The sequence below is a fragment of the Ailuropoda melanoleuca genome, chromosome 8, assembly GCF_002007445.2.
Source record: "Ailuropoda melanoleuca isolate Jingjing chromosome 8, ASM200744v2, whole genome shotgun sequence".
Classification (NCBI taxonomy): Eukaryota; Metazoa; Chordata; class Mammalia; order Carnivora; family Ursidae; genus Ailuropoda; species Ailuropoda melanoleuca.
The window spans coordinates 113,551,345-113,563,882 of record NC_048225.1 but is presented as its reverse complement, the minus strand read 5'-3'; the positions used below and the strand labels follow the sequence as shown (position 1 = coordinate 113,563,882).

At 39.5% G+C, this 12,538-nt stretch overlaps 1 protein-coding gene across 3 annotated transcripts in view; it reads right to left on the bottom strand.

The window, feature by feature from the left end:
- The window catches only part of KCTD3 (potassium channel tetramerization domain containing 3), a 51,020-nt gene that overhangs the window by 11,454 nt on the left and 27,028 nt on the right, over positions 1-12,538 (bottom strand). For all 3 annotated transcript variants that reach the window (XM_019804831.2, XM_019804832.2, XM_034667187.1), the window contains exons 10-13: positions 11,672-11,787; positions 3,634-3,721; positions 3,411-3,527; positions 1,181-1,351 (exon numbers count right to left, since the gene is read on the bottom strand). In XM_019804831.2, the coding sequence (XP_019660390.2) occupies positions 1,181-1,351; positions 3,411-3,527; positions 3,634-3,721; positions 11,672-11,787 (492 nt within the window). The remainder of the gene's footprint in view (positions 1-1,180; positions 1,352-3,410; positions 3,528-3,633; positions 3,722-11,671; positions 11,788-12,538) is intronic.

Below are 12,538 nucleotides of genomic sequence, written 5' to 3'. Positions count from 1 at the left end.
GAACTCTGTGAATGGTCACAGGTAGAGAAAAAGTCTGGGGGTCACTGGCATATAGATGATAACACTCAAGTCACCAAGAAAACTACAGACAAGGAAGAATGGAGACTCGAGGAAAGAGCCCTGAGGCAAGCCAATACTTAGTAACTGGGCAAAGAGGAGGAACTAGCAAGAGCGTGACCAAGACTCTTCAGTGAGGCAGGTGAGTCGCTTTATGAAAACCTAAAGAGGAGACCGATTGTTTCAGGGGGGCATAATTATACTCAAAACAATCTGACTTTTTACTCAAACAATTATATATCAATAAAAGCACACCCACCCACCCATCCATTCATGGACAAGATATTTCAGCTCCATTTAGTGTTTACTCAGACTGGAGATTAGTGAAAGATGCATCCTCTTTCAATATTTATGTAGTCTTCATATAAACAAACTTGATAGATGAAAATGATGCTTATAAAAAGTCTATGGCAGGAACTGATCTACAAAAGATTTAATGTAAAAGCAAGCTCTACTGATACACCTGACTCAAAATAAAATCAAAACCCTTTAGAAATTTCCATATGCAATGAACCTCATCAATGGAATTTTATTGTGTGGTCATCATGCTTTGTGTGTCGCACTCATTAGGCTTAAAAATCTGTATCATTTAAGCATCTAATTAGTATCTACATTTTTAAAAAATTTAATGACTAAAGAACAACAAATGCACAAAAATGTAATTTTCTTCAAATAATTGCTTTATATAGTCTACTAGTTTTTAATATTTTTAGAAAATGATCAAACAACAAATACACCCATAAATCTATAACTTTAGCTTTAAACCTTAAGACAATACAACCAAATTTCTATTAAATTTGTACTTGGTAAACTTCTCTAAACCTCAACAGGAGTATAAGTATTTTAAAATATGCCATGAGAACAAGATATTAGAATAAAGAGTAAATAAAAGATATGGTCAAATCTTTCCTAAATTTATGTATACTACAACCAGGCAAAAAAAAAAAAATTTAAAGACAACCATAACATTTCTTCAGTTATCAAACTCTTCTACCATTTTTTTTAGTATGTTTTTCTCACATAAAGCAGTACTTTGCTATTCTTTCCATGTGCAGGTGTCTAGAAAATTCCACACAAGGCACCAAGATTTTACATGAGGCAGACCTCCTCACCGGGACTCTACCTGACACAAGATGCTTCTCAGACAGCATGATTTTTGTAACAGGGCTTCGGTGAACTGTGAAAGTCTGGAAAAGCTGTGGGCCTGATCCCACCGTCTCCGGGTGCTGCACGATCACTCGCACTGCTCCAGAGCTCGTACCATAGGCGATCTCGATCCAGTTACCAGAGACACCTACGTGAGGTCAGAAGTTGAAAGGGGGCACATCAGATGATGACAGAAAGCTGCCCTGGGAGAAAAGCGGCAGAGCTGGATTTGGTGCTTTTATGAGCCCCAAACCCAGCCCAGCACAGACACCGTATTAAAATCATTATTTCCTTTACAAGTCCTTTCCCAGCCCTCCCTCCCAGATAGACTTGTGCAGCCCTCCGCTGTGCTGTCTGTTAGGGTCTTTCACAGCCACTATTAACACCCACTCCTCTATTTCCAAGTCTATCTCTACTCGTTACTGACAGAGACTGAATCGCAACCATCGATTTGTATCACCTTACAACTCTGTAACCTTACAACCTGAGACATGGCTGGTCCTCAATAAATGTTTAAAGAATCAGTAAATCTGACAGGCTAAGAATGCCACCGACATAACACAGTATTCCTAAAGCAACATTCCATTATCACTTCTAGCCTAGAATAACCATGAGTTTTACTTTTGCTATATTATTGGTTCTTTTTTGAATAATCATGTATATATTATTTAGCAGATTCAAAGTACTTAGCTCTGAAACAAATACACCCATGACGTTGCTTACATCATACTTACCTAATTATGCACAGCTCACTGTGTCAAGTTCACCTGTGGCTTTTTTTTTATTTTTTAAAGACAAGTGTCCAGACTCCATTCCATATTTAAAGACAGAATGGAGTTCAGTGACCATTATACTTAAAAAGGATTACACGTAGAGAACCTTTTAACTTTCATAGTTATTCTTCCTGATTTACCTGAAAATACTTGAATCCAAAGAGAAAGAGCATACCACAGGAAACATTTCTAACCTAAAAAGGGACCCCATTCTCCCCCTGCCACTGCAGAAGTGTTTTCCTCCCTTATTAATTAGATTGAAAAGAAATGCACATCTCATTCTAGAGCAGAGGGCAGCCAACTTTCTGTAAAAGGCACCTAGGCTAATATTTCCAACTTCCCACGCCACAGCGTCTGTCGTAACCACTCAACTCTCAGCTGTTGCACGAAAGCAGCGTGTGAGACCATCAATAAAAAGAGCAGCTTGCGGGCCCAGTGTAGCACAAGATGGCTGAAATCCTACTATGATGTTAATCAAAATCATCTGCACACATCAGAATATTTCACACTGAAGATGATTTCCTTCAATGAATTCAATAAAGTGATGATTTTATGTAAGTAACACACTCAAATTTATTAATATTGCTGGACACATGTTAATATTTCCTATAATTCCTTTCATTATAGATAAACTTTAAATTTCCCATTTATGTTTTATCTTTCAGTCTAGAATGTAAAAATATAAAAAACACAAAAATTCTTAATAAAATTTCATTACAATGACCTTGGAAAGACCATGAAAGCTACAGATACTAAACCTCCAGATAAAATGTCTTTTTCCATAACAAGTTAAAAGTTTTCCAAGGAGGGGCGCCTGGGTGGCACAATGGTTTGAGCGTCTGCCTTCGGCTCAGGGCGTGATCCTGGCGTTGTGGGATCGGGCCCCACATCAGGCTCTTCCGCTATGAGCCTGCTTCTTCCTCTCCCACTCCCCCGCTTGTGTTCCCTCTCTCGCTGGCTGTCTCTATCTCTGTCAAATAAATAAATAAAATCTTAAAAAAAAAAAAGTTTTCCAAGGAAATAAGGCAATTTCCAACAGAGATTAACAGTCTGAAAACTTTCTCACTTTTGGCTAAAAAAAAAATAAAAGGCTCCTAATTTCAAATCAAGATCAGCTATGATAAATAGGAAGGTAAAAGTGAAGATCGTTTTTGTTTTTTTAAAAATAAATTTAGTAAATACTGTAATGTGTTGCTTAAATGTAACTCAGAAGAGGAAAAGTTTTAACTTCCCACCTCAACTTATGCTTGTTTATTGGTCATATTTGGCTTCAATACATAATCAAGTATAAACTGTAGACTGAAAGAGGCTATCCTTCGAACTGCAGTTCTCAAAAAGAAAGGACTGGATTAATTTTAGCATAATAAACCAATAAATAAACATACATTCTCAAAAAAAGGTCAAGAATTTGTAGGAGTTTTGCCAGGTACTAACTTGTTTTGGGTGTGAGGTAAACACTCAGCGCAGTAATGGCATCATTTGAAGGATCGTGATAAAGCTCAGTTACAAGAAGATCATTATCCTTCATTCGCAAAGGAAACTTCTGCATATCTAAAAAATATATTAAATATTAAAATATGCATCTATTTAAAATTTTAAAAGGTAATATTTTTAAAAAATCAGTAAGTAGGACCAGGCTAAGCGCCCATAAACTTACCTATGTAATATATTGATCCATTGTTACATCCCAGTAGAAGGAATGAGCCAGCAGTGTCGTAACTCGTTATAGGAACAACATCCTGAACCTGATGTAGGAAGATTATTATTAGATGTTAGGTATTAATTATCATTTATATTTCCTGCTCAATTTCCTCAAAATTTTATTCTTCTAATAAAACAAAACAAAACAAAAAACTCACTAGGGGCACCTGGCTAAGTCAGTGAAGCATGCACCTCTTAATCTTGGTATCATGAGTTCAAGCCCCACACTGGGTGTGCAGATTACTTAAGGAAATAAAAAAAAAAACCTAATTATCTAAATAGGGCTTAGAAAATTACTTTCTTTACACACGAACACACTCCACAGGGAACTCTGAAGAATTACCAATACAGTTCCTCTTCTTCTTTTCTTTTAAAGATTTTATTTATTTATTTATGAGAGAGAGAGAGCTCGGGCACTATCAGAGAGAGAGAGAGCTCGGGCACGCACACGTGCGCCCAAGGTCGCCCAAAGTCGCACAGCAGGGGGAGGGGGGAGGGAGAAGCAAGCTCCCCACTGAGTAGGGACATGAAGGGGGAGGGCGGGGGGAGGGCTCAACCCCACAGGACCCTGGGATCATGACCGGAGCTGAAGGCAGACAATCTACAATCTGATCCACCCAGGTGCCCCCAGTATAGTTCCTTTTAAAACTTAAAAAAAAAAAAAATGTTATTTCCAACAGCAGCACTTTCCTTTCAGAATTTTGATGGATTATCTCTTTTCTCTGCACGTGACTGTGAGCTCACAGCACACATTAAAACTGAAGGCCTAATCTGACTGGTTCCTTCCCCCTTCTCTCTCCTAGAAGAGATTAAAGGGTCTGCCCAAATTCAGAGTAAGTGGGGAGAGCGTCAGAGCTAGAGAACAGACCATCGCAAGGAGCACTTGCTCCCTGGATAACTGATCACCGTGTCTTGAACAAGGTGGTATTTATTCTCTATCTTCATTCCTTCCGCTGAAGACCTTACCTCTGCTTCCTAGGAAATGGCAAGACAAAAAAAGTCCCTTTAAACTTTCGTTTTTTCCAAGTACTAGAATAAAAACATCAGCTTCCCAAGCAAATCTGTCTAGTTAAAAATTAATAACTGCCTGTATTTGTTCTACAAGAAAAGCAAAGGGCACAGTTTTACTACAAACAAGACATGTTTTTTAGGGCAGCGGCAATTAAATAAGATCAACATGAACCTTCCCTCCACAGAGCCAGGCAAGAGATGCCTGTGAACTTCAGAGATGACACGAGTGAACGATTTCCCATGGATCAGGTACTGGCCCAGAGAACAAGTGACTAACTGGACCGGATAAGGGATGTGAGATACCACACTTACTCTACGGGAGCTCGTAAGCTTGAGGGCAAGAAAGGGAAAGAAGAACAATCACAGTGTGACAGGCACTAGAGTGTGGAATGCCATCAGAGAGGAGGGAGGATTCTCTGCTCAGTCCCATGTGGGGAGAAGGGCAAAGCTTAAGGAAAGTTCAGAAACGAAGTAAAACTTGAAAATCGAAAAAGTCAAGCATGAGGTAGGTAGGAGAAGGGCAAGTCTGACAGAACACCAAGTGTATCCGTGCACCATCTGGGTCCCTTCTAAATAAAAGGAACACATTTAACCAAAAGCTAAAACTTGGAAGTAATGATTCCTATAAAGCTGTAGGCACATGACCCTCACTTCCATGTGAACCTTCTGGTGTCATACACAGAAACAGCGCAAAGATTCAATTACCACCCCCTGCACTAACCCCAAGGTCAGGTTTCTGTTTTATCAGAGCCAACAAGTTATGTAGCAGAGCGACACTGACAGCTTTTTGGTGGTATGAGTAAAGATGTCTGAAGAACGGAGGGAAGGCGACTTTAACACCAATGACCAGTTTTCTCATACCAAGTTCATTTTTTTAGTTCTAGTACTCCAGAAAGAGCTTCAAGTGCTACCCCAGGTTCTTCAGAGTAGGAGGATGGGACAGAAAAGGGCATGTCGCCCTTGAGATCCCCTTTTCAATGAAAGAGGCAGCAGCCTGCAGCATCCCATGGCACAGCTAAGACAAACAATTCTACCATTTGTTCTCTGGAAAGATGGGCACTAGGATTAGAGCCTTCCTACTTCACTTTCTGCAACCCTTGACCCCAATCCTGCTCTTCCTTCAGTACAAGAACAGAGAAAACAGACGATTAGTACGGTTACAGAGGAGTTAGGACTGAGTTCTTCTCTCCCAGCATAAGCAAGAGTCACTCATTCTGTGCCCTCTTCTTCTAGATACAACTTCCATTGAGAACCTGAGAAACTGCACTGATTCAGGTATCTGACTGAGTCAGGATGGTCACCAACCTACAATGCAAGTGGATTTTCTCTCTTAAGATGGCACACAGTGATTACCATTATTTCTTATGTACAAAATTAAATGATATACAATTTGAAAACAGTCTTTTAAAAAAAAAAAATCCATCTATGTTCCCAAGCAATACAAGGCCCCTAATCTTTCAACCACAGTCTCTACCTGGATAATCACCATTCTTTTTTTTTTTTTAAAGATTTTATTTATTTATTTGACAGAGACAGAGACAGCCAGTGAGAGAGGGAACACAAGCAGGGGGAGTGGGAGAGTAAGAAGCAGGCTCCCAGCAGAGGAGCCTGATGCAGGGCTCAATCCCAGGACCCTGGGGACCCTTAATGACTGAGCCACCCAGGCGCCCCATGGATAATCAACATTTTTAACAGCATGTTTTAACCCACATCCATTACTTATTAAATAATCACTAATTTAGATTGACCAGCCTATCAATTTCTTTGCTGATGTTTATTTAATTCCAGTCCTTCCCCTTCAAAGTATAAATAAATATCCTTCTTATCAAAGGACATTTCTTTTTTTTTTAAAGTTTGTTTGTTTGTTTAATTAATTTATTTATTTTGGGGGGAGAGAGAGAACATGAGCAGGGGGAGGGAGAGAGGGGAGAAAGACAGAATGGGGTGGGACAGACTCCCTGCTGAGCAGAGGAACCCGATGCAGGGCTCCAGCTCAGATCCCAAGACCATGACCTGAGCCAAAATCAAAACGGACGTTTAACCAACTGAGCCACCTAGGTGTCCCAAAGGGCATTTCTTTAGTGGCTCTTTCATTGAAGACTGTAAGTTTAAACAAAAAAAAAGAAAAAAAGAAAAGATCAAAAAACTGAAACATCTCTTTAAAAAATCATTTTTTCTTTTTTCTTACCCAAATCAGATAAAATGATTTTGTAAAATTTTCATTAAAATCTTAACGGGGGGCGCCTGGATGGCTCAGTTGGTTAAGTGTCTTGCCTTCAGCTCAGATCATGATCTCAGGGTCCTGGGATCAAGCACAGTGCTGGGCTCCCTGGTCAGTGGGGAGTCTGCTTTTCTCTCTCCCTCCATCCCTCTCCCCGCTCGTGCTTTCTCTCTCACTTACTCCCTCTCTCTCAAATAAATAAAATCTTAAAAAATAAAAGTAAAAAAAAAAAAAAGTAAAATAAAATCCTATTGAAGCCGTCCTAGGGAGCCCGGGTGGCTCAGTCAGTTAAGCGTCTGCCTCTTGAGTTTGGCTGAGGTCCAGATCTCAGGGTTCAACGATGGAGCCCCGCATGAGGCTCTGCCCTGGGAGAGGAGTCTTAAGATTCTCTCCCTCTCCCTATGCCCCCCCATAAATCTTACTGAAGCTGTCCTAATAAAACACCAACAACAATTTCACAACAGCTTGGAGAAGTTACACACACACACACACACACTCTCTCTCTCTCTTTCTCTCTCTCTCACTCCTCTGATTCACATACTTCAAATCAATCTTGATTATACCACAGCTGTCCTGGGTACTTTGCACGTTATTCATGGGCAGAACTGTTGCTGAAGGTCAAATCCGAAACTACTCAGCCAGGGTCACAGCCCTCCCAGAAGTCAGCCTTGGGTCAGAAGTGTCCGGTGGGATCTGCGTCTCCGACGCTGAGATTTCATTACACACTATCTCTGCTCTGCACTACAAGGAAATTCATCTAGCTGGTCTATAAGGCTTGTTTGCTGCATGAATGCTCAACTTTCCCAAGGTCTTCCTGAAATGTAGTAACAAACCTACTCTGTCAGATACAGTTTTCAATTCATGTGTATACCAAGCAAGCAGCAGGTTATAAAGGGAACTAAAAGCTTAAGAATAAAGGACACTTTGAGGATGCTAGTACAGTTTTCAGGATCCCAAAGATATGAAAACTTTTATATGTAGTTTTGAAAACATCAGTAAAAAAACAAAAAAGGTAATAAAGAAGCATGTTCCTTCAGGAGCCCAAATTTACCTTAGTGGTTGTACAGATAGTATAGCTTCCCCCACCCACTAAAAGCTCAGACTTGACATAATTAGTCAAATAACCTATCTGAAAGCAGACCTTCCATTAATCATTAAAATTCACATTCTTCTTTACCAAGTATTGCCACTGAAGAATCCTTCTGATCAACTTTCTTCAATGCTTTAAATCCACTGCTCTACGCTCCTTTTCTTACACTCCTCTGCCCTTTCCTACACTCCTCAGCCCATTACTTTTGTGGTTACAAAATTATACCTTTTGCCGTGCCTATATGGAAGGCCCACTCTAGCTAATATTTTTTTTTCCCACAAATAGGACACCTATCCCTCATCTAAGATAAAGCCTAATTTTCTCCGATTCTAACCCCTTTCATTAGAAGTCTTTTATTCTCTCACCATCGGCCCGGAATCTCAGGGGCCATAAGATCTCGAGAATGCTGCTCCACAGCTCAGCTCATCATGACACTGAACCACTATTTATTTCTACCCAATTGTAACTTCCAGATCAACCCATCAGCTCTGCTGAGGCTCTGGGCATGTGGATCACAATGTACTTTGATCTTACTCTCCACTACTCTCCTGGCACCTTAATGTACATATTACACTTACACTTCTCTGAGTCCTACAGGCAACACTTTCATCTTCAAGTCAGTTCTCCATCATGATCACTGAGAATTGTCCCAACTCCAAAATCTTAAATTTTTCACCACAGCTTCCTATCTTCCCAACAATTCTCATTCCTTTCAAGTCACCAATCTGCTTTAACATCCCTCCAGTCCTGACATCCCTGTGTCCTGCTCTGTCCACCCAGCACCTCCTCAGTTCCTGATCTCACAATTTCGAACACTTTGCATCTTTATGTTTTCTCATCCCTTGACGTGTCATTTCTACCTTATTACATCTCCAATCCTGATCAGGCCAATACTGTTCTTCTTTCTCTCTTGCTCCTGTTCTCGGTACTGAGCACTAGTGGAGAAACTCCCTTGGCTCTATCACCCAAGTCCACTACAAACGTACGATTTCTCATTTCCACGATCCTTGATACATACAGCCACCTGGTCTTTCTCTTCGACTGAATATATGTTCTTCAGCACTCCTTTCTTACTCTTCCATCAGAGCAAGAAGTATCTCTAGTCTCTGTTAGGCAAACCCCTCTAAACTGTTTTAGATCTCATACTCCTGACTTCCATGGGACTAGAAATCATCTCCATTCCTTCACTCTGCATGTGCTTTCTCTGACAACTCCCCCCTCTGACAACAAGCATGCTCAAGCTTCTCCCATCTGAGAGAAAAACATAAAGCACTGATCCTTAAGCTATTACTTTGTTTCCCTGCTTTCTTTCACCAAACTTCTTGAAAGGTAAATCTGAATATGCTGTCTCTAATCTCTGATCTTTTAATCCCTCAGTTCCCACAATCTGGCTCTCTCCAACCAAAACCTAATTAACTTAATTAGCAAACCATATCCTAATGTCATTTCTCAATCATATCACATATGTCCCTTTGTGGTTTCCTATATTGTCCCCTTAAATGCTAATGTTTCCCAGAGTTGTAACTTTTTCTTCCTACGTACAACCACTTAACAGAAAACCTTATCAATTCTTATTTTTCAGTTATCACGGGAGTGTTGTGGTCTCCAAATACTTCTTCCTAGCCCTCTCTTCCTTCCTAAATTCCAAAAGGGATGCTCCCAAATGCGTACTGAACACCTGCACTCGGACACCCACAGGAGAATCAAAGTAAACATATGCAATCAGTCTAATTATTCCTCATACCGTCCCCCACCATATCTGCTTCTCTTCCTACGTTCCCTGTCAATTTATTACTATCCATCTGACTGTCGAAACTAGAAATCCAAAACTAGAAATACATCTCATCTCTCTCTCTCCCTCTTTAATTTTCCATCTCCAAACCAGGTATCAATTCTGTAATTTTAGGAAGGCTTATGAAATGTTTTTCAAATAGCCTCATCTTTGCCATCTCTACCACCACCGTCATTAGTCAAATCTGTCCGCTTCATTGCTGCATTACTCCCCCCACCTCCAGTTCAGCTTTCATACTGGTTACCCACCCCCCCATAGCTTCCTAAAACATGGATCTCATCATGTCACTCTCTGCTTAAAGTCCTTTAACTTTTCCTCTCTCCTTCAGAATTAGGTACTAGCCCTTTTATACTCTTCTTGTTCCTGTCAAGTACTTGAGATCATTTAGCGTGTTATCTTCTCTGAAAAGGCTCTGTATTTTCACAAGGATCTGCGCTTCACTCAGGAAATGAAGTCTGCCTGGACTACTATTCCCAAAGCACTGAACTTAAAACATTTCAAAGAAATGAAGAAATGTCAAACCACAGTTTAAATTCTCATTTTCCAAAGTAACTTAAAATTCTTGAAAACATAATCAAATCTGTATCTAGAAGTAAATTACCACTACAAATATATAAAATATTCTGCGTAACCAAAAATAGAAACAAAAAAATGGGCAGAGGATCTGAGTAGACATTTTTCCAAAGATACACAGATGGCCAACAGGTGCATGAAAACATGCTCAACATCACTCATCACCAGGGAAATGCAAATCAAAACCACAATGAGTTATCACCTCACATCTGTTAGAATAGCTATTATCAAAAAGATAAGAAATAACAAGTGTTGGCAAGGATGTGGAGAAAAGAGGGCCCCCTCATGCATTGTTGGAGAAGGTAAATTGGTATAGCCACTATGGAAAATAGTAAGGAGGTTTCGCAAAAGATTAAAAATAGAATTACTATACGATCCAGCAATGCTACTTCTGGGTATGTATCGAAAACACTGACTCAAAAAGATATCTGCATGCCCATGTTCACTGCAGCACTATTTAAAATACCCAAGATAAGGAAACAGCCTAAGTGTCCATCAATGGATGAAGAGATAAAAGAACATGTAGTATATATCTACAACGGAATACTGTTCAACCACATAAAATGAAAAGAAAAGAAATCATGTCATTTACAATAATATGGTTGGACCTTGAGGGCATTATGTCTAACGAAATAAATCAGACAAAGACAGACAAATTCCTATGATCTCACTTATGTGGAACATAAAAACAAAAGAGCAAACAAAACAAAAACCAACCAATAGATAAAACAGACTGGTAGTTGCCAGAGGCAGGGGGTGGAGGGTGGGCCAAATGGGTGAAGGGAGCCAAAAGATACAAACAGCCCCCCCACCAAAAAAAAAAAAAAATGTTGGTGCCCAGCTGGCTCAGTCCGTAGAGCATGGGACTCTTGATCTTAGGGTCGTGAGCTCAAGCCCCGCACTGGGTACAGAGCTTACTTAAAAAAAAAAAAAAAGGGTACAAACTTCCAGTTTTTATAAGTCATGGGGATGTAATGTACAGCATGCCAACTACAGTTAATATTGTATTGTGTATCTGAAAGTTGCTAAGAGAGTAAATCTCAAAAATTCTCATTACAAGAAAGAAAAAACCATCTAACTGAATATGGTGAAATATGTTAACTAGACTTATTGTGATCATTTTGCAATATACACAGATTATCAAATTATGCTGTACACCTGAAACTAATAATAATGTATGTCAATTATACCTCAATAAAAAATAAGTAAAACAGACACTATGCTTTCACAAAAATAAAGCAAATACACAATGAGCACGAGTTTCAGAAACACTTTCATTTCCATAATATGCTTTAGTTAAAACTAACCTGCCAGTGCTGAGTGACAGCATTCCACACTCCCACTTTCCCTGTATGACTCGTAGCCACCAACTGGTTACCAATAAAGAAGAGGGCATCAACAGGAACGCCAAGGCTGAACACTCCTTAAATGATAATAAAAAATAAAGAGGTTAAACAGTCACTATCTTTAGAATTAATCAAAACCCAGATTAGAAACATTGTGAAGGTGACTAACTTAAACTTGTTTTCATTTCCATAAGTTATATGCTACACACTTTGGGGACCAAAAGTAAGAAACTCCAGTAAGCTCTTAAGCAGCTTGCACAACTCCTAACACAGATAAAATCTGCCCTAAAGAATCTCCTGCTGATAAAACACCTTATTATCTGAAGCTTTGGTTCCCACACTTGGGTGACCATCAAAATAACCGGGTAGATTCACAGCGAGCAAAAGAAAAAGAATCCTAAGATTCTTCCCAGGCCTGCTCAATCGAAAACCCACTACGCTTTTATGAAATCTATAGGCGATTTAGCTACAGCTTGCTAATGAACTGGGTATCTGGGAACCACTGATCTGAAGACACATACTGGGCAGCCTCAACTATTTAGAATGTTTCCAGAAATCTGGACACACACACACAGATAGAAAAAAAAGCAGCAAGAAAGCTTAATAAAAATACAAACATTCAGGCCTTTACTCAGAAATTATTTTAAACTCCTTGTTCCCCAACACTGCAGATCTCAATTTAATTCATTCCAAAGGCATTATATGAGGCTGTGGGATTAAACAACATGAGAAAACAGGATATTACTAGGAACTTACGGTTTAGAAGAGAAAAAAATGTAAACAACCAATTATAACATAATCCAACAATAGCTGAAGGATGCACAAGGT